At 42.4% G+C, this 22,590-nt stretch overlaps 1 protein-coding gene across 1 annotated transcript; it reads right to left on the bottom strand.

The window, feature by feature from the left end:
• Positions 1–714: 714 nt before the first annotated feature.
• On the bottom strand, positions 715–16,802 carry HABP4 (hyaluronan binding protein 4). Its single transcript, XM_020803286.3, has 8 exons — positions 16,381–16,802; positions 12,570–12,717; positions 11,287–11,448; positions 10,639–10,710; positions 9,523–9,606; positions 5,225–5,393; positions 2,732–2,914; positions 715–1,414 (listed from the first exon to the last, which is right to left on the bottom strand). The coding sequence occupies exons 1-8, from the start codon at positions 16,682–16,684 to the stop codon at positions 1,358–1,360; spliced, it is 1,179 nt and encodes a 392-aa protein (XP_020658945.3). The 5' UTR covers positions 16,685–16,802; the 3' UTR covers positions 715–1,357.
• Positions 16,803–22,590: the final 5,788 nt, after the last annotated feature.

Here is a 22,590-nt window from a genome sequence, read left to right as displayed (position 1 = left end):
ATATTTAAAGAAAGACATTTATTTTGCTATATGTATTTTATGAGTAAACTTAACACTATCTTGAAAGGTTAATTTGATAGTGTGCATCTGTCATTCAAGTGCAGTTTGATTATATTTTAACTTGTAAAATAATTGTATACAAATAAAATGTAATGCTTATACCACCACAGGAGTGGCAGAGAATGCAAGATTTTCTGAATATTCATATGGACAGTGTTGTGTGTGTATATATGTATTACAAGGGAAAGTGACTTGGTGGATTTTTACCAGTGAAACATATATGATCTTTCTACAACTAAGCCATCAATTCAGTTCTTATTGGGAAATATAAAACAATTCTGCTTAGAGCTACGTCTCTTGAAGGTTATATTTAGTTATTTATACCTGAATGCAATACACAAACAGGCCCTCAGCAAGGAGCAGTAAAGGCCAAATGTCTTTTAAGAGCTACCAAAGAAAATGTTTAGTTAAACTAAATTAAAGGTATTAGCAAAACCTTGACTAACGCAATGACAGAAACAAATCCAGGAGAGTGCCAGGTGATACTTAGCAGGTTATAACCTAAAAATAATAGAGAGGATCTTCGGTTTATGTCCACACTGAAATGTTTTAAATCTGGTCATATCTTAGTGTCACCAATTTTAGGTTAGGCTCAAACAGAATACGGCTCCTTGAAAAGCAAAAGTCCCAAACGAAAAACTAGCATCTCTAGTCTAATCTTTATCAGTGCTCTTTTAATGGAGGAACATTGTCTCATACAGAAAGAACCTCAGCAACACGCTGAAGGTTGTAATAAAACTCGCTTTCCAAAAGCCGATGGATGGTTTACAAAAAAAGAGATAATTTCAATTGTTTGCCAATGTAAATAAAAAATTTAAGAGCCCAAATACCAAACAAACATCTGGTTGGTATGCTTTGCTTTTTATTTGCCAACTTCTAGAAATTGTGCAAACTATTTGATATGGCAAAGGTATATTTCACTCCATGAAGCTGGGCAAACAGTTGTGAAGCATCTACAGGGTTTTGCCATAAAGTCCCCAAAACGGATCATCTTACAGAGCTTATACCGGAACACCACAGACAAAGAATCATCCTTTTGTACCTGTTGGAACCATCTTGAACCTTTATTTGAAACCTCTCGTGTATGATACCATAAGCCTTCACACTGCTAATCCAAATACAGTTGGTACTGGACCTTCATATCTTGGCCCACTGAATATGTCTATGCTCTTAACATAATAGAAGTGGAAAATTCACACACAAAAGTCATTTCTCTCTGTAGACCAGAATGATTCTCTTCCACAGCGATGTAAAGCTGGTATCTTCACAGCTATTTTGGAGGTGCCAGATGGTTCTTTCAAGCTAAAGCAGGAAAATCCTCAGGGTCATCAGGGTTTGGTGCAGTGATGTGCATCTAAGAAGAAAAAAATAGATAGTTCTAAGCTATTTGTCCTAGACTCAGGTGTTATTTTGTCCATCACCTTTTCTGCCTTGGTCCTGTGCTCAGGTCATGGCCAGAGTATTATTAAGCCACTGCAGCAGGCACTTCTCTGTTGTTGGGCTACAGTTCCCTTCCTGCACCCCCACACCCTTTATGCTGACTAGGGCCAGTGACCGTTGCTATCCAACAGCAGGAGGCCCTGTTACATCATGAACCACTTGTTTTAACAATAAATGGGTGGCTTCAGTGTACATCAGGCATGCAGTTTTTCCAGCACACTGACCACAAGAATTAAGATTTTAAGAATTCCTAAAGCCTGAAAATCTATGATGTACCAATGAAAGTACATTCCAGATTTTAGCCCATGAAGCTCATTTGGGTGTCCTTGGCTCAGGCCTTCTCTTTTAGCCTGTTCTACCAGTTGGTACTGGACCTTCCAGAGTTGTGAAATTAAAACTGTCAAAAGAAGGATCAGGGTACCAAGTGAGATAACTGCATTTTTAAAATTCCAAATTCAGTCTCCTCCCCTCACTGCTATTCTCTTAACAGTTCATGTCAATGTACTCTTCTAAAAAGAACCCTTAACTGCCATCCACACATGTGAGCCTTCTGGTGGTAGATGCAAACATTGAAGGAAATCTAGCTGTTTAGATTTTCTTGCTGCTTACCTTCATACCCCTAGGGAGCCCTTCTACTTCCAGGCATTTTTTAAAATCCATACTTCACTGTGAAACCCATAGAAAATTAAAGTGTCCCAGTCATTTCTTTAGATCAGCAAATGGCTGAAGAGAATCTGGGAGCTACTAAGCAACCAAGCTAGATACTATCTCGGTTTGGAATCTCTCTTTTTTCAATTGAAATCTAAGATTGTTTATGCCTGTTTGAATTATTTGTCTCTGTACACTAAGTGCCTTTATTCTGGATATAATTTTAGAAGAGGTAGCCATGTTAGTCTGTGCTAACTCCTTCCTCCCTGTTTTATGTAATAGTCTTTAAGGTGCCACATGTTTTTGTCTTGTTCCTTTGGATTTTGCCTGATATTCCAAATGTACTTAATCAGGGAAGAGAAACTGACTGTTAATAGATAGCACCAGTAGGGCTGACAATGAACTGTTCATTTTAAGTCCAATACATGTACACTTTCTGCCATTTCTTAAGTAGGTTTTCCACGGCCAATGAACAAACCCAAAATTCACTGCACTAAACGTTTCCCCAAGACCATCCTGTTGTAAGTGGATGGTACCATTTTGGGTTTGTAAGGATGGCTTTGGAGAGATGTGAAATGATTACCATCACTTCTGCCCTGGGTCCCGAGTCCTCAACTCTACGGACGCGTCCACGACCGCCTCGTCCTCCTCTGGCTCCACGTCCAGGGCGAGGCAAACTCCCAAAATTAATATCCAGTTGAGAAGTGATGTCATTTGCTGCTTTTCGAAAAAAGTGAGAATCGTCTTCACCATCCTCCTTCAGCACCTAGAACAGAAATTGCGAACACTAAGTGTACCATCTGGCTTTTCTTTAAACATCTAAAGGAGCACTGAAGGCTTCCTAGAAGCTGTTGGAAAGGAACTAAAAATAACAGTTACAGGCAAGAATGACAATACGTCCACCCAACTTTTGACCCAACAGGTATCCAATCTAACTTGTAAGAAATTCAAAAGGCACTACAGCACCAAAAAAAAAAAAGAACAATGAAAAGAACAGCCATAACCAAAGCATACCTAGATGTCTCTGAAAGAAGAGCAGCTGAACCAAACATCTAAAAACAAGAAGCAAGGAATCAAAACAGATTTTTGGAGGCAATTCTGCAACACTGGAACTTCTACTGAGAGGATGTGTCCCATGTTGTCATCTGTCATGCGAAAGATGGCAGCAAAATTAGAGCAGGAACCCACAAGATATTGAGATGTGGACAGATGCACCCAAAACGTCCTTCCAAATAATTATTTTGGTTGCTTGATACTAACATTTTTTTCTACAAGGTGTACCAATAATGTCCAGTATCAACTTACTATCCTAGTTGTCTACATACATCAGCCTTCCTTACTCCTATATCCCAATGTTTTGGATTACAACTATCAGCCCACTGATCACTCCATGATACACTGCTGCTGGTTGTACTCCAAGCACTTCAGTATCACAGCAATGAAATAAGCATAAAATGAAGCTGAAATAAATGTATTACATTTTTGCTAGATTCTGTGGCCTTACACTGCCTTGGCTTTTGTACGTTCAATTAAAAAAAATCAGTATTACTGACAAGTATATCCTTAACACCTCTTTCTATTATTCAGTCTTTTCTGCAGCTGTGTAAATAAAGAAAACTATTTTGTCTTCAAAGAGTGAAATTATAAATCAGAATCGCTATCTGTTATGACACAAATGTATTTGATATTCAAAGTGCTACATTTTATTATATTGATATATTAGCTGCTTTCCTGCAATTATTTCAAAGCAAGATATGGCATAAACAATCTATGTAACACTATTTTCAAACTGAGTATTATGAAGATTAACACAGCTTTTACACAGATTAACTTGATACAGTGAACAACAAGCCTAATATAATAAGCATGTACTGCCACTAACAGCCCAATAAGCAAAGCCAGCCTTTTTGATCTGAGTAAGTTTTCACATGACAGGCCTTCTCTTGAGCTGGGGATTCTCCTGGTACCACCACTAAGAAAAACATGGTCCACGACCTACTTCAGGAGAGGACAACCTCTGGGTAGCTGAAATTAGGCTCAGAGGGCTTAGACAAAGTCCTTGCCACAAGCCCACATCATCTTCTCAAGGTCTCTTCTATTCATTTGTCCTGCCCCAGCCTGTTCATCCACGGCTCCAAGAACACAAGTGGGAAGGAGGAATCTCAGGATTCTCTCTGATCACTGATCAGAGATAACATGGGGTTCCTCCCCACGGAGAAGGCTGGCAGCTGGGGGAAATTGTCAAGTTACTTGTGAGTTCTAACTGATGAAGACACAGGAATTCCTCTCTACCCTGCTCATCTTCCTAACCTATGACTTGCTCTGTTCTCTCTTTGCACAGCAAAACTGAAAATGGCATAATGTATTCTGCTAGCCGAGTCTTTGTAGGACATAACTGTTTCCATCAGTAGAACTAAGAGGGATACAATCCCTGTTCCCCCCCTCATGTACTTCTGAAAACTGTTCAAAAAGGGGGTGTCATAAAAGAGCTGGTTTTCTTGCTATGAAAAGGGCTGTGATGGAAAGGAAGAAAAATCCACTGTATTGCTATCTGGATGGCAGTGTAAAGTTAGATCCAGACCAATACGCAGGCTCTGTCTGCATAATCAAGGTCCCCGATCATATGGATATATCATAAATGCAAACCCTTTTAAGTGTAGAAGGCTCTATGCATGGCCTTCGGCTGAATGCAATGAGCACCCCTTCTTTCTATGACTCTTTTCTCTTAGTCCCTATCCTCAAGTGCAGCAGAGAATTAGAGTTCTGTGCATGATTGCAAGCTACAGACTATGAAATGCAGCAACTGCTATTCCATAGCCAGCAAAAGCCACAAAGAAGCAGGAACAAAAATGCTTCTGTTTGTTTGCTATAGCTGAACCATCAAGTAAAAAAGGAAGTTTGTGTTAGTGGAAGTTAAAAAATCTCCAGCTTTTCAGGGCGCTGAACTGCATGTTCTAACAATGTGTTGATATCTTTTCAGATTTTTTTAGAAAGAATGAATTTCAATACTGAAAAGCCAGAAATTTTACCTCAGGGTTGAAAGGAAGAACCCTCTAAATTCTAAGTTAATGCTTACATCATCGCTATATTTTGACTTGTGAATCACCACTGCTTTGGAAGGAACAGTGGTTTCAGGCTTCCGGATGTTGAATTCGGGCTTTGGTCGATTTTGTTCCTGAAGATTTTTCCACTCATCCAACGTCATCTCTTGAGCTACTTCTTCCACTGGCTCTCCTTCAGCAACTCTAAGGGTTTATAGTTGTAAAGTAAAAACCATTAGCCTGTGAAATGCCAGGAACTGAAAGGTGCAGTATAATTTCACTGAAGGCAGCAACCTACATTTCTAAACAGCAGCAGAGAGAATTTTGCACAAGTGAGACTTGCAATGACATATTGCAGTGTGGAGTGTGCTAGCCAGTCCATTGTGCACGTTCTCTCCAATAATCGTCCGTTCCATTCCCATTACTCTCCTACTTGAGCCCAGGTTTCCATCCACAATAATCATTCAACATTCCATGGCCACTGAGCATGCTCAGTCTGCATCAGATGCGCCGGGGTTGCCCCTTTTATGGTTTTTCCAAGAATTTGATGATGATTGCCTCTTATTACTCCAGTTACACAGAAAACTCTGGTGTTACAACAGGGATTGGTACATGTGGCACTAAAACCCAGAAGCTACCACTGCAGTAGCATTCAATTGCTGTGTCATTGGTAGCAAAATTATTATTAAGGAACTGTTCATAAAACAGATTTTACGGTCTATGTTTTGTAGATCAGGTAACCATGATACAGAATCTTTCTAGGTGATTAAACAGCGACTCCCATCTCTCCAATGACAGGCAATGCTGATTGGGGATAACAGGACTTGTTATTAACAGTATCCAGATGGTCCCAGACTGAGGAAAGGCTGTTCTATACGGTTCTACCACTCTTCTTATCATGCAGGATGTCAGAGCTCCACAAAAGGCTTATTTTTCCTATAATAACAGGAGCATATGTTCAGCTACAGTGTGACTAATTCTAGCAACCAAGTCTGCAAGACTTGCCACTCAGAGTAGACTCTGTCTAGATGCGTGGGGTATAATTCTAATAAAATAAAATAAATAAATAAAAATACTATGTGTGTGTAATCAAAATTGATCTTTGTGTACTTGGTGCACAAACTGCAAGCTTGCTCACCCAAGAAACCTCTAGGAAGTACATGTCCATTGCCTTGTTAATAAGTTCTAGACTTTCACTAATCAACAAACATTTTACTAGTTTCCATGCTTCACATGTACATACATCAGAATTCTGCCATATGAAAGAAAAACAGAACTAGTTCATTCTTCCTGAACGCAATAAGCCTGACAAAACCTAACAGATGTATATATTTTTCTAGACAGGTACCTTTATGAATTTCATCAAGATCTAGAATGGAAAAAGAATATGGATATTTCAGGGCTGTAGCTGTAATTCTGTTGCCACTTACACCACACAGCTGGGTGTCAAAACTGGCTGCTAAAGGCAAGCTAATAAAATTAATTTAGTATTTATTTATTTGAAATATTTTACCTCGCCTTTCTCCTTAAGAAGGACCCCAAAGCAGCTTACATCATTAAAAGACAATATTGAAAACTAAAAACAGTAAGTGTGCAATTTCTAGACAGGACTAAACAGATAAAACAGTAAAAAAGGCAACACAAAAATGCATTCAAAGCAGTAAGACACAAGCCATCTATTTAAAAATCCCGTCCAGGCAGCCAGTCATTAAGGGAAAGCTTGCCTGAAGAGTAAGGTGTCTACCTGCTTTGAAAAGACAGCAAAGATGAGCTTGAATACCATTGCCTCCCCCCCCCACCCCCGGAATTTTCCTTTGTTTCTCCAAATATTGTTTGAAACTCATCTTAAGTTATATAGCAAAAATGCAAAATGCATTTGAGTTCCATGATAGATGAAAAATAAGATATATGAAAATATTGAAAACCCAGAATGGAGCAAGGAAATATAAAATAAGAGGTCTCCACAGGAAAAGGGGGTTAAAACTTGTGAAGATCAGCAAAAAAAATATTGCAGCAGATTCCTCCCATGCATTACAGATATTCTATACAGTCTCAAAAAAATTGGAGATTATTTTGATCTGATCTTAAGGCATATGTAGATTATTTTTATTTATTTATTAAGCTTATATGTCGCCCATTTAGACATAGTCTACTTTGGGCGGCTCACAAAACACAAGAGTAAAAACAGTTAATATACTGTATATTGAAAATTTTCAACATTTATACAATAGACGACAGTTAAAAATAGAGGAAAAGAAGAGGTAAGTTAACTAATGCCCGAAGGGAAGGCCTGTCTATATAACCAGGTCTTGAGTTGTTTTTTTTAAAAATGCCCATTATGGTTTGATATACCATGTTGAAAAGCTTTTAAATTAAAAAATATTTTATAGATGCTTGCATCAGATCACAGAAAATAACTTATTTTTAGCTTGCATACTCTTCAATACAGCCCTCAATCAGAAGAAGAGATTATTTCAAACACTTGCATGAAAAATGTGCATTCAGGGACCAATTCCTGTTTCCAGCCTACTCATATTTTTCATTGAGAAGAAAGCTAACGTGTATACTGTGGTGTGAGAGGAAAGCGGAACAGGAGACAGTGTGTGCCATCCCCTCAGCAGTCTAGAGAGAATCAAGTGGAAAGAAAGAAATCAAAGATAAAAAGGGAGAGACAACGGGCAGATGTTTTCCTAACCACAGAAGTGAATGAGAAAGCTACCAAAACCAAAAAAAGGAACCATGTATGAAAAAGATGGGGAGGGAAAAGCAGTTGATGAGCCGAAGGTGTTTATGGTACCTAGAAAGAGTCTAAACCAAAATATAGAAGTCACTTCGGAGAGAACATATTAGAATTAGAATATGTCTCTTTTCTAGCTTGGAAAGGCCCTTTGTGCCCTCCAAGGAGTGGAGGAAGCAATTGGTGCCATGTTTTGAGTGACTACCAACACCCTATGGTTCCACATACTCCTCAAATGTAACTTCTTGGATTTTATTTTGGCCTGTAGAGGACCTAATGGGGCTTTTCGATTTAAAAACTCAAGTCTTAGTTAAACCCATTAGTAAGTTACCAAAAATGCACTGCAGTGACATTTACCATCATAATCATAACAATAATAAAAAATTAAAAACTTAATTATGTAAATAGGCTTCTTCAGCCACATCTTCCCTTTAGCCACCCCTTATAGGCTTGTTGCAATTTTTAAATTGCAACAACAGGAAACAAGAGAACAGGCATCACCCCCTCCCCACTAAAATTAACCACCACATGCTATATGAAGAGGGAACACACTACAAGGATCAGGCTATGAAAGAGGGGTAAGCAGAAACACTTTATGTATGTTTTAAGCAATTTAACAGATGACAGGCAAGGGAAAAAAATCAAATAAAAGTACTTTGCCCATCAAAGAGAGCACAGTATTTTACACCTTGATGTTTCATGAGAATTCAGAATGAGAGAAGTTTTCTAACAAACAAAACAGGTTCTAGATTTCAGCTGCAGACAAGAGGCTCTAAACCAAAATTTAGATATGAAATAGGGCACGGTAACTACTATCACTGTTGTGAGAAATATGATGAGCCACTTTGTAGCAGTTTTTTATGACATCCAAAGGGCATTCTAGACTGGAAATATGTTAAGACCCATTGACCACTGCCATAATAGCTATAGATCAGAGAAATGATAGTCTTAATACAAATGTACTTCCTGCTAATTCTCAAGATTTCTGCCTCACATAGCCGTGCAATGCAAGGTCTCCAATAACAATAGAGGCAAAAGCTCTTAAGATCCTGAACAAGGAATTAAGAGAGCAGGCCAAACATTTCGGTGTAACTCTTGTCCTGTGACAGTTGCATATAGGCTTTTAAGATAGCATATGCATAGCTTCACAGATCCCCAAAACTGGTTATGTGTAGAATAAACCTGTTCAACCTCTAACTCATCAAGACAGATGCACCTCACTGGCTAAGTACTTGTGTTAATTTAGCAAAGTTTGGCATACCTCCAGTTTTTGCCCACGAGTGCAAAAACATAAAGGCTGCATGTAGCTGTCCAGCTAGCTACCTGACAATGCAGCCAGGTCTGGTAGAGAAAGTTCCAAGAATATATGCAAGCAGTAGCTTGAACTTCAGCTCTGCAAATGTTTCTTTAAGATTAGGCTGTTAAGTTCAAGATAGAGATTCTTGCCAGCACTGTAGTCACGATCTGCCAGTATCACCCCTGCTTTCTATTTTTAGATGGGACCACATGAAAATCTAGTCTGCTTGGCAGGATGCCTGGTTATCTATAATTGTGACTTGGGGGAAAAGGAGCAAGGTATTCAAAATTAGCTCATACTTGATCGGTGCTTCTCCCTCAGGCACTGCTGGAGTCTCTTCCGTTTCAGCGATTTCTTCCATAGGAGCAGGTGCTTCCAGCTCACTGTAGGATATTAATACACCCATTAAAGCCACCGAAAATCAAAGACTGCACTGTGTGATGAAGCCCACAGGACTATCTGGAAGAATAACTGTATTTAGTGTCTGGGGGGGAGGGGCACAAGACATTATTCTCTGCAGCTGGCACAATGCATCACAGGATAAATAATACTTTACATCAAGATAAATAATTGCACTAAAATTAATCATTAATAAAAATCCAGAATATATTTCTCCAATCTGCCTCTTTAGCTCTTCTCTGGCACAATGGCAGCATGCAAATGAGTGTTATGACACCTGTGTTAGGGACAATTTTGCCAGTTTGTGCTTTAAAAATGTAATAAAGTTAGAAATAAGATTCATGCTCAAATACCAACAATTTCAGCTTTCAAAACATCCAATTTCTATTTTTTAAAAAGGCTACATTACTTTTTCAAACAATTTGGACTGCCTGCTCAAATACTGTAAGGCAGTATTGTAATCAGCTCCTCTGCAGGGGCCTGAGCAAAAGTGATCCTGGGAGTTCCTTGCAGAATTCATTCAAGAGATGCCAAGGGCTGGTCCTGGAGACTTGCACATAGAAGACAGGAGTCCTCCCACTAGGCAAGATCCATCATAATGATTCAGATTGCACAATAAAATAAGACTGATACATCATTTGGCATAAACATGTTAGCTTCTAAATTCAGAGGAAAGGGCAAAAAGCTGAAAATGTTGAAAAAATCAAGACTAAAGGAAACATCAACCCTGCTAAATATGCATAGAGAGAATTTGGGGCGGGGGGGCAAATAAGTATAAGAGGGATGGACTCTTTTTATGTTGAAGGCTCCATTCCCCCATTGGTCATGTGCCAGCAGTTTGTGAAGCTACCCTTCGTTCCTCATTCAGATTCTATGCTGGGCTTCTTTTCTTCGCCTTCCCTGAGCACAGAAACATAGGAGGATGTGAGCCCGGAAAGCAGCAGAGCCAAGAAAAGGTCATATGACAAATCAACAAAATTATGTTCTAGGGCGTTCACTAGAATACATGATCATACCTCAGATCATCCTTAACAGATCCCCAGTTGCGAGGTCCACTTCCACCCCTTTTCTCTTCTGCTCGGATTCCTCTAGAGAAAGAAATAATAACTCTTTCAGTTCTTTTCATCTAGGAAACTAAGATTCTTATATAAAAACAACTGCACAAAAGCAGCCTATATAAATGTGTAGGATATCACTCCTACGAATAATCCTCTTATGAAACCAAGTATTAACCCTCGCTGTGTGAAAACATCGCTGAGTGGGGCAGAAAAGCCCATTGGAACGCATTAAACAGTGTTTAATGTGTTCCAATCGGCTGCTGTACTCACTGTTCAGCGATGTTTTTCCGATGGCCGGCAGCCATTTTCGCGCCCTCCCCTCGCTTAACGAGGGCGCAAAAACGCTGCGTGCGGCCATTTTGCAGCTTCCGGCGGCCATTTTGGACCCGCCAAACAGCTGATCGGTGGGGCGCAAAGCGAACCGCTTACCGACCTTCGCTCTGCGATTTTTTCCCTATTGAGGCATTGGTATGCGATTGCATTTGCAATCGCAAAACCGGCCTTGTAGAGCGAATTAATCGCTCTACGGTGCACGTGTTATGCGAGGCACCACTGTATTGCTAAGATGCTATTAAGATACCGAAAAGATAGATACAAATTACTTACGTTTTGTCACTCCCACTCTGCCGGTCAAATTCCCGCTTGCCTCTCTGATCAAAGCCATTGAAAGTCCTGTTCATTCCACCACCTCTTCCTCTGCCTCGCATTCCACCTCTCCCCCCGCCACGACCTCTCATAGGCCTTTCCCGTTCAACTCTTTCTAGTGGTCTGAAAGAGAACATACTTAGTTTGCTCTAACATACAAAAGAAAAAATAATATAAATGCATAAAAATCCAAGTTATTGTACAGAAATACCAGCTCAATTCCTGTTTAAACTTTGGCTTTGATACTTCTGCCTCCCAAACTTAAAAAACTAAATCAAAGTTACAATAGCAACATTTCAGCCCAATGAGGAATCACAACTTGTTCTTCTGCCACTTTCACCAAGTATACCAGAAGCAAATCTAAGCTTCTTTCCAAGTCCACAACTGAAGTTTATCCATATGAATTATTCTCTAAAGAGCTGCTCAAAAGTTCTACAAGGTGAATTAATATTTTACTCTCAGTGTTCAGACAAGCTGTAATTCCAGGTACAAAACAGGACAGTTTCAAAAGGAAATACCATCTACAATTATCCCAACTCTACAAGAGCTCAAGTCCAAATGCTGCTCCACCAGTCTAGAGACAGTTATGTTTAAAGACAACAATGTACATTAAGCCAATACATGGTAAACCAGATGACCTCAAATCTGCCTTCAAAAGCCCTCTGCAGGCAATCTGCTCAAACTTCTGAGAAGAGCTGCCTGGTCCTCTGATAGTAGATGAGTGATTGGCAGAGAGGAAAGGAGGAGGGATGGCTCCATCCACTATTTAGTTACAATCACAAATATTTAAACCCAATAGAGTACAAGGCTCAGCAGGAGAAGCAGGGTACCCACATATGTTAGACAACACCATAGTTCAGCAACCCTACTGTTAATTCTGTAACTGTTGTTACACATTGCTTCGATAAACAGGTCAATAATTTTACTGGTGACATCCAGAATTATCATCTACATATATGTAAATAGCAGGTATAGCTGCTTGGTGAAAACACCCAGCTCACATAAATAGTCCATACAAATAACAAAGCAAATTCAGTAAAAGAATAGCAGCAACAAGAAACCCCATATCCCATGAAAAGGGGACAACTAACAAATCACAAAGAATATAACTGTGTGTAGGTCAGACTGTGGCCCTGCGGACTGCCTCCTGAAGCCACTGATTACAAGGCTAGCTGAAGGTTTGCCATAAAATGAACTCAAAGTCCTTTCAAGGGCCAGTTTACATATTCTGCAGCAGCACGTACCTCTCCACTGTCATCTCTGATTGTCTTTCCATTTCATGAGAACGGTATTCCCTGAAAGGTCTCCATTCAGCTTTATCTTGTTTTACCTCCGTACCTCTACTTTCATTCCATCCCTGCTGTTCTCCTCTTTTAGGAGCTCGCTTCTGGACTGCGAAGTGCCAAGAGAAAATCATTAGTTTGATAATTTAATCAAGCAAACTGATTACAATAACTATATAACACTATTTGAAATTGTGGAACAGCTTTTTGTTCCCTCTCCTTAGAAAACATCACTGAAACTACAGCTATTTCTGTTTCGTGCTGCCTGTTTTAATACCAGCCTAATACTTCGTTTCATATCTGTCTAATGTGTTAAAACCTATGCTAGACCACCAAGCCTTCCAAATTAGGCCTTTTTCCCAGGTGAGCCACATGTAGGTGTCCATTTATCACATGGGATTCCCAATCAATAAAATCAAACATTTTCTCTAATGGCAATCAAGCGTTTTCTCTAATGCATTTTTCCAGCATCTCAATATTAGATGCTGTCACAATCTGACAGGAACTGTGTAAAGCTGCAAAATCCCAAGCAGAAGTTTTGATCTGGAAAAAATGGACAGAAAATATAACCAACTATGAAAATCATAGCTCTATTTTCTGGCAGGTACCAACATCTACCTATTCTGTCAGTGAGGAAGGGGAAGTGGAATGAATGGCAATAATCCGTCTTAACAAAACTGGGAGAAGCATTCTATACAACCAACATCACCAGAGGTGGAGTCTGAAACCTACACCTCTGACTTGACTGTGCAGCCCCCATTTTGAAACAAATTTTTAAGAAGGGAACGCCACAAACACATCTTACAGTGTTGTTGGCAACTTTTTATGTTTCTTCTGCATCATCCATAGCTCTTCAGTAGCCAGTTGGATGAAGACCTGATTATTTTAGTGATCTGATAACGGTTTAACTCATCCTTGCCTTCAGACTGTTTATAACAACAACCCAGCTTTTTGTCACTGTTGCTGCTCAATAGGAGACACAGGTGAGTGTGACCCTGTTGATTCATTAGAGATCTCAAGCTCTTCAACATCAGTGGTAACATTTTCTTTGGAGAGGCTTTGGATTATGTGGTACAATTTTGCTAATAACTCCATGTTCAGGAAGTAGTATTCAATCTCTGCTCCAGCCCATGCCATCTGTACTTCATGGTTCCACCTGCAATGCCCCTGCCCCATCCCCACCCTTCTGGAACATGAAAGTGCTGAGTGAGGCTTTCCAGAGATTTAGAGCACAGCTCCTTTGGGATGTTTATGACATACAGCTCTCTCTCATTTTCATCAGCTCAAGCTGAGAGAGCGAATGCTTAATCAGTATCTGTGATAATGGCCCGGATGAGGGTGAATAAAGTGAAATTCAAGTCTAGACAAGACGCATGCACTGTTAGTGGGTGTCTTGTTTTTCTCGATGAGTCTTGTTCCATCTGTTCTAGAAAGGACTGCACTCCCTTAAACAGGTCAGTCTCATAGTTTAGGGATGCTTGCAGAGCCACGCTTGTCAGTAGAATCACAACTGACCTTTTTTAACAGCTTGGATTTGCAAGCCAACACAATGCTATTTGGAGAGAAACAGCCTGGCTTCAGTGGTTCATTACCTGATTTTGTTTAATTACTCCAATACAACATACTGTACATGGAGCTTCTAAACACACGTTTTAGAAACACAATGAGAGCGGGAAGGGCAGCAGCAATGTGATAGCTGTATTATGTACACCCCATTAGTAGAGCATTCCATGCGTTCATAAATACATTTTTATATGAACTAACAACCAATTAAATATGGCAAAATAAGGTATCAGTTAAAGTAAAATGAAAATCAGTTATGGGAATTAACTGGTGGGATTTTGCTATATATGTTCCCTTCTTAACAATTATTGACCCAAACAGAATACTTTTACTGAACCTAATCAACAGAATTTCACACATCTGTAATTTCAGCAAATACTAAGAACCTGTATATTCCTGCATCCATACTGCAATTTGCTTTCACTGTAATTATGCTTTCACTGTAATTATGTAAGGATTTCCAATGAGTATGGATGAACAGCTTGACAGTCTTGAGTTGCTGCTAAACCGCAGCTTTCATCCTATCATCTTTCATCACCGGCTATACTGGCCAGGGCTAATGGGAGTTCCAGTCTAATAACATGCCTGCCTGATGTCTGCATCAGAAAACCCATGTAATGATGCTAATTGAAAGATGGCAAGCGGGAGAAGACAATAATGCCTGCAAGAGGCTTCTCTGCTCTGAGAAGATTCCAACAGCAGGTGCGCGAAGCATATACAGGTATTAATTTGGCAAAGCACCCATCAATTCCTCTTATTTATGTATTTAATTTATATCCCGCCCATCTAGACCAAAGTCTATTCTGGGCGGCTAACAACAAACAATAATAAAAATTAAAATCAACAATGACATTTAAACCATAAGGATAACAATAAATTAAGAAATGACAGGAGGAAAGGCCTGCTTAAAGAGCCAGGTCTTGAGTTGGCTCTTAAAAACACCCAGCGAGGGAGCCAGACAAATTTCAGGGGGGAAACTGTTCCAGAGGTGAGGGGCCACTGCCGAGAAGTCCCACTTTCTTGTTCTTTCTCTTTGGGCCTCCCTCGGTGTTAGGCCCCTCAGCCACCCATTTTGACTAAACTTAGGGCACGTAAGTTATAAACTACTGCCTGATTTCCTCACCTTTTCAACCAGCATAAGCCAAGTTGTTCACATGTACAGAGACAACCTAGAAGAGCCTTTAAAATGGCAGGCTGCAGATCATGAGAGAGGAGATCCTAACGAGCAAAGATTCTGTATGGGCCAATCTGGAACCTCAACCTAAATGTTCTTCAGGGTAGTGGACTACAACTCCCATCATCCCAACAGTAAAAATAATTACAGTACAGCTACGTGTGGTGACCACCACTATGGAGCAAGGCATGTGAAGAACACCAGGTACAGTAATGGAAAGGTGCCTCTAGTAAACACAAAACCTCTTCACCACAGCCCTTTTCTGGAGGCTCCCGCGCCAAGGAGCCCCCCCTCCTCCTCGCAGGGGGGCACAGCGTGACAGGTGAGCGGGAAACGACGCCCCGCGGCGGTGCTTAGTTTAACGGGACACCCCGGAGAGCGTGGCTCCAACAGCGGCTGCCGGAGAGCAACTCCCCGCCAAGACGCCACAATCGCTCGCCTCGACGCGCCGCCTTTCCCGAGGAGGAGACTCGCCCACGGTCGGCTTTTGGAAGGACGGGAGCCCCGCCGGCGCCAACCACGAGGCCGAGCGTGCGACGCCTCCGGAGACACCGCGTGGCCCGGCTGCGGTTCCAGGCGCGGCAGACCCCCGCGAGGGAAAGCGCCAACCCGCGGAAGGGCAGCCGGGGGGGGGGGGAAGGAGGCAGGGCAGCCTTTCGGGGCCCGGGAAGCGCCGCCGCCTCCTTCCCTCCCATGCCGGCTCCAGGCTCGCCCATCCTCGAGCGGACAAGGCAAAAGGCGCCGTCCCGGAGCGGCCCCCAGACCGGCTCCCATCCTCCTGCCTGGGAAAGAAGCTGGTTCCTTGTGGGACCCAAACCGGGCTGGGCGGGGCTGCTCCACCAGGCGCCGGCAGCGCGGAGCCCGGGGCTCTTTTTACTCACAAGCAAGCCCGCAAAGATCACGGGAACTTGCTTCCACGCAGCCTCGGCCGCCCGAGACTTCCGCGTTCAGGTGAAGAGGCTGCGTCCCTCCCCCCCGACTCCTCCCCGGTCCCCTTCGCTCCGCTCCGGTCCCGGTCCCACTCCCGCTTCCTACCGGGCGCCGGGGAGCTCTCCCCCTGCAGGAACGTGGCGCTCTTGCGCTCCTTCTGGGACTCCCGCTTGGCCGTGGCGGCCCCGGCGGCTCCCCCAGGGCCGGGCCTTCTGCCGGCGGAGACGGCCGCCTCTTCGCGCTTCTTGCCCTGCTGCTGCTGCTGCTTGCGCCGCTCCGCCTCCCGGAGGATGTCGAAAGGGTCCGACTCGTCGTCGAGGAGGTGGTGGAAGCGGTTGGCCACCGCGCAGCCGAAGCTCTCCTGCATGGGGGTGGCGGCGGCCACGGGGCTGGCCAGCGCGCCCTTCATCCTCGCCGTGGCGGCGGCACCACCGGCGGCCACCCTCTCCCGAATGCGACAGAAAGAAGGAACCGTCCCTCAGCGCGGCCCAAGTAACCACGCCATGGCCGCTCCGCCCGCCCCGTCCGACTTCCCTGCCCAATCGACGCCGCGGTTCTGCCCTCGGCCTGCTTTAGACCACCAATCCACGCTCTCTGTTCCTCATCGCCCTACCCAATAATGAGACCCGACGACATTTACCCGTTGACCAATCAGCACGGCCCGCTCAGTCTTAGCCGACCAATGAAAACGCGGGATCCCCTCCTCACACAATTTCCCACGCCGCTCGGCAATGATGTAGAGCGTCTGTGGCGTCACGTGTCCTGCTTTGGAAATACATAAAACTACAGTAGTTGGCTTCTTCTTTCTGGCCTATAATTTAGAGTGATCTGATCTCCACCTAGAAAATACATTTGATTTGTTTTGATAGTGTGCATTACTATTTTGAAACAAACTGGAATTAACACACTGGGACGAATGGTGCAAATCTATAAGTCGCATTCTTTAGCCCAGGAATGCAGAAGCTAGGTCCCTCTTTTGAGACTGCATCTCCTGTCAGTCCTCACCACTGGCTATACTGTACTGCTAGGGATAATGAGAGATTATTATACAATAGCTGGAGGGTCACATGTCCTTAACTTTTTTTTCAAAAAACTCAAAGTGATGTGTATAGCTTTGTTTCCCTCACTGTCCATTTATAACTCGGTAAGGTAAAACTCAAATACAGTGACTGGTCTGAAGACACGCAAAGATGAACATGCAACCCAACCTTATGCTGCCATTAGGCCAGTGGTCTCTTCATATTGTTTTTGCACCTCCCTACAGCTGCAAAAAGAAGTCCCATGCAGCGCTTGCTACTACATTCTAGCCAGGAACTTCACAGATGTAAAAGCATGTATTTTGTTGAGCTACGCTCCATCCCCATCAAAGGTGAGTAGGAATTTGAATTTGGATCTTAACTGATAAATTTCTGTGGTTTACACTGCACAATATTAATCTTGTCTTTTTACTGCTGGCCATAGAAAGCCAAGATTAGGAATTAGAATTCAGCATATTCTAGAATCTAGAAGGAGGCATACTCATCTGACAAGTCACGTTTGCCAGTCTAGGAGTGCTCTTTGTCACTGGATGACCATGGTGAACAAGGAATTCCTTCACACAACTCCGCTTAGTGTACCAGGCTACAACCCTTTTTGAGTTGACCTGTCTGAACAGTAGTCATCCATGCCTTAGTGACATTTTGACTACTACAATGCACAGTATCTGGGGCTACCCTTGATGCAGGTCCAGTTGGTGCAACATGCAGGAGGTAGGGTGCTAACTGCTGAATGTTGTTATGGCCATGATACCCCAATACTGAAAGAGCTGCACTGGTAGACAATTGCTTACTGTGCCCGATTGAAGGTATCCATCTTAACCTTTAAAGCCCTAAATAACTTGGGGCCTAGTTTTCTGAGGGACTGCCAGTCTTTTTATCAGCGTGTCCAGACTTTAAGATATTCAGGAGACACTCTCATACAAATACGAACAGTTCAAAGGCCCACCTAACAAGCTTGTGGAAAAGGGCCTTCTCCCATGTGGCTTCCAGACTATGGAATGCATTCTTTTCTAAATTGTGATTTGTTTCCACTCTAACTGATGCTCAGAAGGCAGAAAAACGCATCTTTTTAGATGGCATATGATGTTTACTGCTGTGCTGTTTTTAATCTGTGTCCATTGCAATTTTAATGATTTTGCTTAAATGTACTTTATTAATTTGATAGTTTAATGTAGTTTTATCTGTTATTATTCTTTTAAAAAGTTTGTAAGCCACCTTCAGTGATCTTTCTTAGTAGAAAGATGGACTATAAATATGATAAATAGGAATAAGAATGTATCTGATATATGAATTCTACACAACATAATATGTAACAAAAACCAAAGTACTACAGCACCTTTAGGTCTTTCATTGATTGCGATCTACAAAAGTGTAAAGTATACTGAAATAAATCTGTTAATCATAAAGGTACCATAATATTTTGATATACATTTTATTGTACATGCAGAAATAGATAAGCATGCCTATCTCTTTGAAATTAACAGAGACACAAACTTGGGGATCAGTAGTTCTCTACAATAAACTGAGATACCAACTCTATCCCCATATCTGCATAGGCAATTATACTGCAATAGTAATGTGCTGTCAAGTCAATTCCAATTTATGGCAACTCTCCTAAGTCATTTCTAGTACTCAGAAGTAGTTTACTAGTCCCCCTTTTGGTGGCATTCTGAGACTGTTCAACTTGCCCAAGGTCACATGGGTAGCAGGGCACATAACCCCACCAGCCACACACAAAGTGAGAGAGAATAAAATATTCAGGTTTCTCTCTCTGTAACAGAATAGGTGCATACAGTATATGGCCAGTCAGTCCCACAACTGACTCACAAGTAACTTAGCAAGCTTTGGTGTGGCATACCTTGACTTTGGGAAGGAACAGAGAATAAAATGTCTTGTCTGGCCTAAATATATGTTGAGTGATAAGATACAGATAGCAACAAATGGGTGCAAGCATATATGCACACTATGTTTGAAATAGTAAGAGTCAGTAGACAGTTACAGTGCAATCCGAACTTAAAGATGTGTCAGGTATGGGGGGTTAAAATAGGCAGAAGCCTCCTCTGCTGCTAAAAATCCCCTAATGCAGAAGTGCCCTTAAGCCAGCAGAATCCTTTTCTCCTGGCTGATCTTGAGTATTTACCAGCAGAAGTGCTCTGCCGGCTAAAGAGCAGAGAAGGGAAGATCTGGAACAAGGTTCAGCCAGCTAGTCCTAAATAATTTCCACCATCCGTATGTTGGGAGGGGTTTGGATTTAACACAGCTGGCCCTGCCTTAGCTTTGTTGACTAGTCACAATTCTACTCTGTCTAAAACAGAATTAAATCTTCTGTTCATAATATCTGGACAATGCACCTATAATATTCCCACTAGAGATGTGCATTAACTGCTTGTTTAGCAGCCAAGCAGGTGTTCGGTGCTTCAAAGCCCCACCTCTTCTAGTGGGCACCCACTCAGACCAGTCGCCTTGTTTCCCTACCCACCTCCTCCTGACACTGTTTCTGAGTGGGCTCCTGCTGGAGGAGGCATCAAACACCTATTTGGCTGCTAAAAGAACTGGTACAAATCACTGAACCAGCAGTTCATGCCCATCTCTAATTCACACCCAGCAAGAACTTGTGGTTTACTCAGTTTCATATGTCTTCATTTCCCACATTATTCTTCTAAGCACTGAATAAATAGTAAATTAATGATTCCTCTAAGTTTTAGTCACTAAGGCTCTTCTTATGTCCAAAACCAACAGACCAGTATAGAAATTTGCCAACATCAATCATGTGGCTACACTGAAATTTCAAGATTCCGTTCCAGATATTGATGTTCTACCTGATCATATTTGTAAGGAAGAGTTAAATCTAGGATAAATGATTTTGCCCTTTCACCCTTTGCCCTATATGCTTTGAATTGCTTCCCAGAATCTGTGTGATGCCACTTCACTGTCTCCAAATCATTTTTGAAAATACACATTTTGGGCCATGCATTTGACTCCCTTATACCATTCATATGCCCTATTGCGACTGAGGGTTTGGTTAAATAACTCAATTGGAACAGACTGGAGAGTCACTTAAGGTTGCATAGAGATCCGTTATGCCATTTGGTGTGATCCTAGTATCCATGTGACAAATGCATCTCCAGTGACCCTATTTTTTTAAGAAAAACAAAGAAAACAAAACAAATTCCCCTCTTCACCCCCTCCTGTCTCTTCCTCTTTTTCTGGTAAGCTTTCAATTCCCCCCCCCCCCGCGTAGGTACAGTGCATCAGTGCTGCTCTAGCAGACATTTTTAAAACTCTTTTGCTTCCTTCCTCTGTTCCTCCAGAAAGAAGCATACGTTTTTTATTACTCAATGTTGCGAAATGGCCAAGCTGTCCTCTTAAGTCATAAAATGATACTGGGAAACTGGAAATAGAAAGGAAATTTAAAGTAGCAATCTCTGCATTGGTTCAATCCCAGTGATTATACACACTGGAAACAAACCAAAACAGAGTGATCCTAGGTTCTGTGCTGTCTGTGACAGATCAGGAAAGGGATATTGGTGTGTTGGTGGACAATTCGATGAAAGTGTCAACCCAATGTGTGGCAACAGTGAAGAAGGCCAATTCCATGCTGTTGTTGTTTAGTTGTTTAGTCGTGTCCGACTCTTCGTGACCCCATGGACCAGAGCACGCCAGGCCCTCCTGTCTTCCACTGCCTCCCAGAGTTGGGTCAAATTCATGTTGGTAGCTTCGATGACACTGTCCAACCATTTCATCCGCTATCGTCCCCTTCTCCTCTTGCCTTCACACTTTCCCAACATCATGATCTTTTCCAGGGAGTCTTCTCATGAGATGGCCAAAGTATTGGAGCCTCAGTTTCAGGATCTGTCCTTCCAGTGAGCCTTCAGGGTTGGTTTCCTTTAGAATGGATAGGTTTGTTCTCCTTGCAGTCCAGGGGACTCTCAGATATCAAATATTGGACTCTTAAGTATTCCATGCTAGGTATCATTTAAAAAGGGGATTCCATGCTAGGTATAATTTAAAAAGAGGATTCTGGTAAGACCACACCTGAAGTATTGTGTATAGTTCTAGTCGCTGCACTTCAAAAAATACATTGTGGAACTGGAAAATTTGCAGAAGAGAGCCACTAAAATTATGACTGGGCTGGGGCACCTCCTTTATGAGGAAAGGCTATAGCATTAGGGGCTCTTTAGTCTACAGAAAAGGCGCCTGAGAGGGGACATGATTGGGACATATAAAATTATGCAGGCATCTGGTGGGGCCACTGTGAGATACAGGAAGCTGGACTAGATGGGCCCTTGGCCTGATCCAGCAGGGCTCTTCTTATGTATGGATATACTGTACTGTATAAAAAACAGTAGCCCTTGACAGGGACCCAGAAGGTTGCAAGTAGGGCAGCAAAAGGAGTGAACCAGCTCATCCCCACAGTGGACCAGACAGCAGGACAGACACCCCCTTAACCTACGATATCTGCACATTTGTAGTGCTAGCATGCTTATTCATAAATTAATCTAACAGACGTCAGTGGTCCTCACTCGCTCAAAACTTGGTTAAGCTCAGGCAATATTCCCTGTGCCCACTTACAGAAGCATGCAGTATTTGCTTATAAGAAAGACCCACTAAATTCTGTGTGCCAAGAATTTCAGCTTCCACAATGCTTGTGCTGCTTGTTGAACACTTGAAAGTATTATACTAAAATGATGATTAAGAAAGTGAATTCATATTGAAATTAATGGCACGATAGAACAGGAGGCAGTTGGCAGGCTTGGGGCTTCTGTGACGTAGTTTAGGAGTATACTGACGCCCACGCCAGCTTCAAGGTGTGTCCGCACCCCCCCCCCGGAACAATCTGCAGAGGAAAAGAGGCGAAAGACCAAGACTAAGCGAGAATAGGGGGAACAAGTACAGTATATGGGATTGTGATGCAAGCGAATATGGGGGACTTTACGACTAACAAGGAGCACAAGGGAGGGCACCGAATTCTACCAGGCGCCTATTGGGGCGGGGGAAATGTCTGTTCGTAATGCTTCCTTCCAAACTGAAAGCTTTCTTGGCTCGGGTTCTTGTTTGCCACTCCCGCTCTTTAAATGTACCACATGAGAAAGCGAGTTGCGCAGCACGGCGAGGAACCGGCCTTGACAGTTAACGATAGGCCGGAGGCTGAATAACGCGCCAAACACACCCCTCCGCGCCCTCTCTCGCCCTGTTTACTGCGCATTTAACCGCCAGCGCGGTGGGACCCGCCCCCTTTCCAGCTCCAAGGCCAATCGGAACGGACCCCAGTCATTCA

The sequence above is a fragment of the Pogona vitticeps genome, chromosome 2 (genome assembly GCF_051106095.1).
Source record: "Pogona vitticeps strain Pit_001003342236 chromosome 2, PviZW2.1, whole genome shotgun sequence".
NCBI lineage: Eukaryota > Metazoa > Chordata > Lepidosauria > Squamata > Agamidae > Pogona > Pogona vitticeps.
This window is presented reverse-complemented; position numbering and strand designations above follow the sequence as displayed.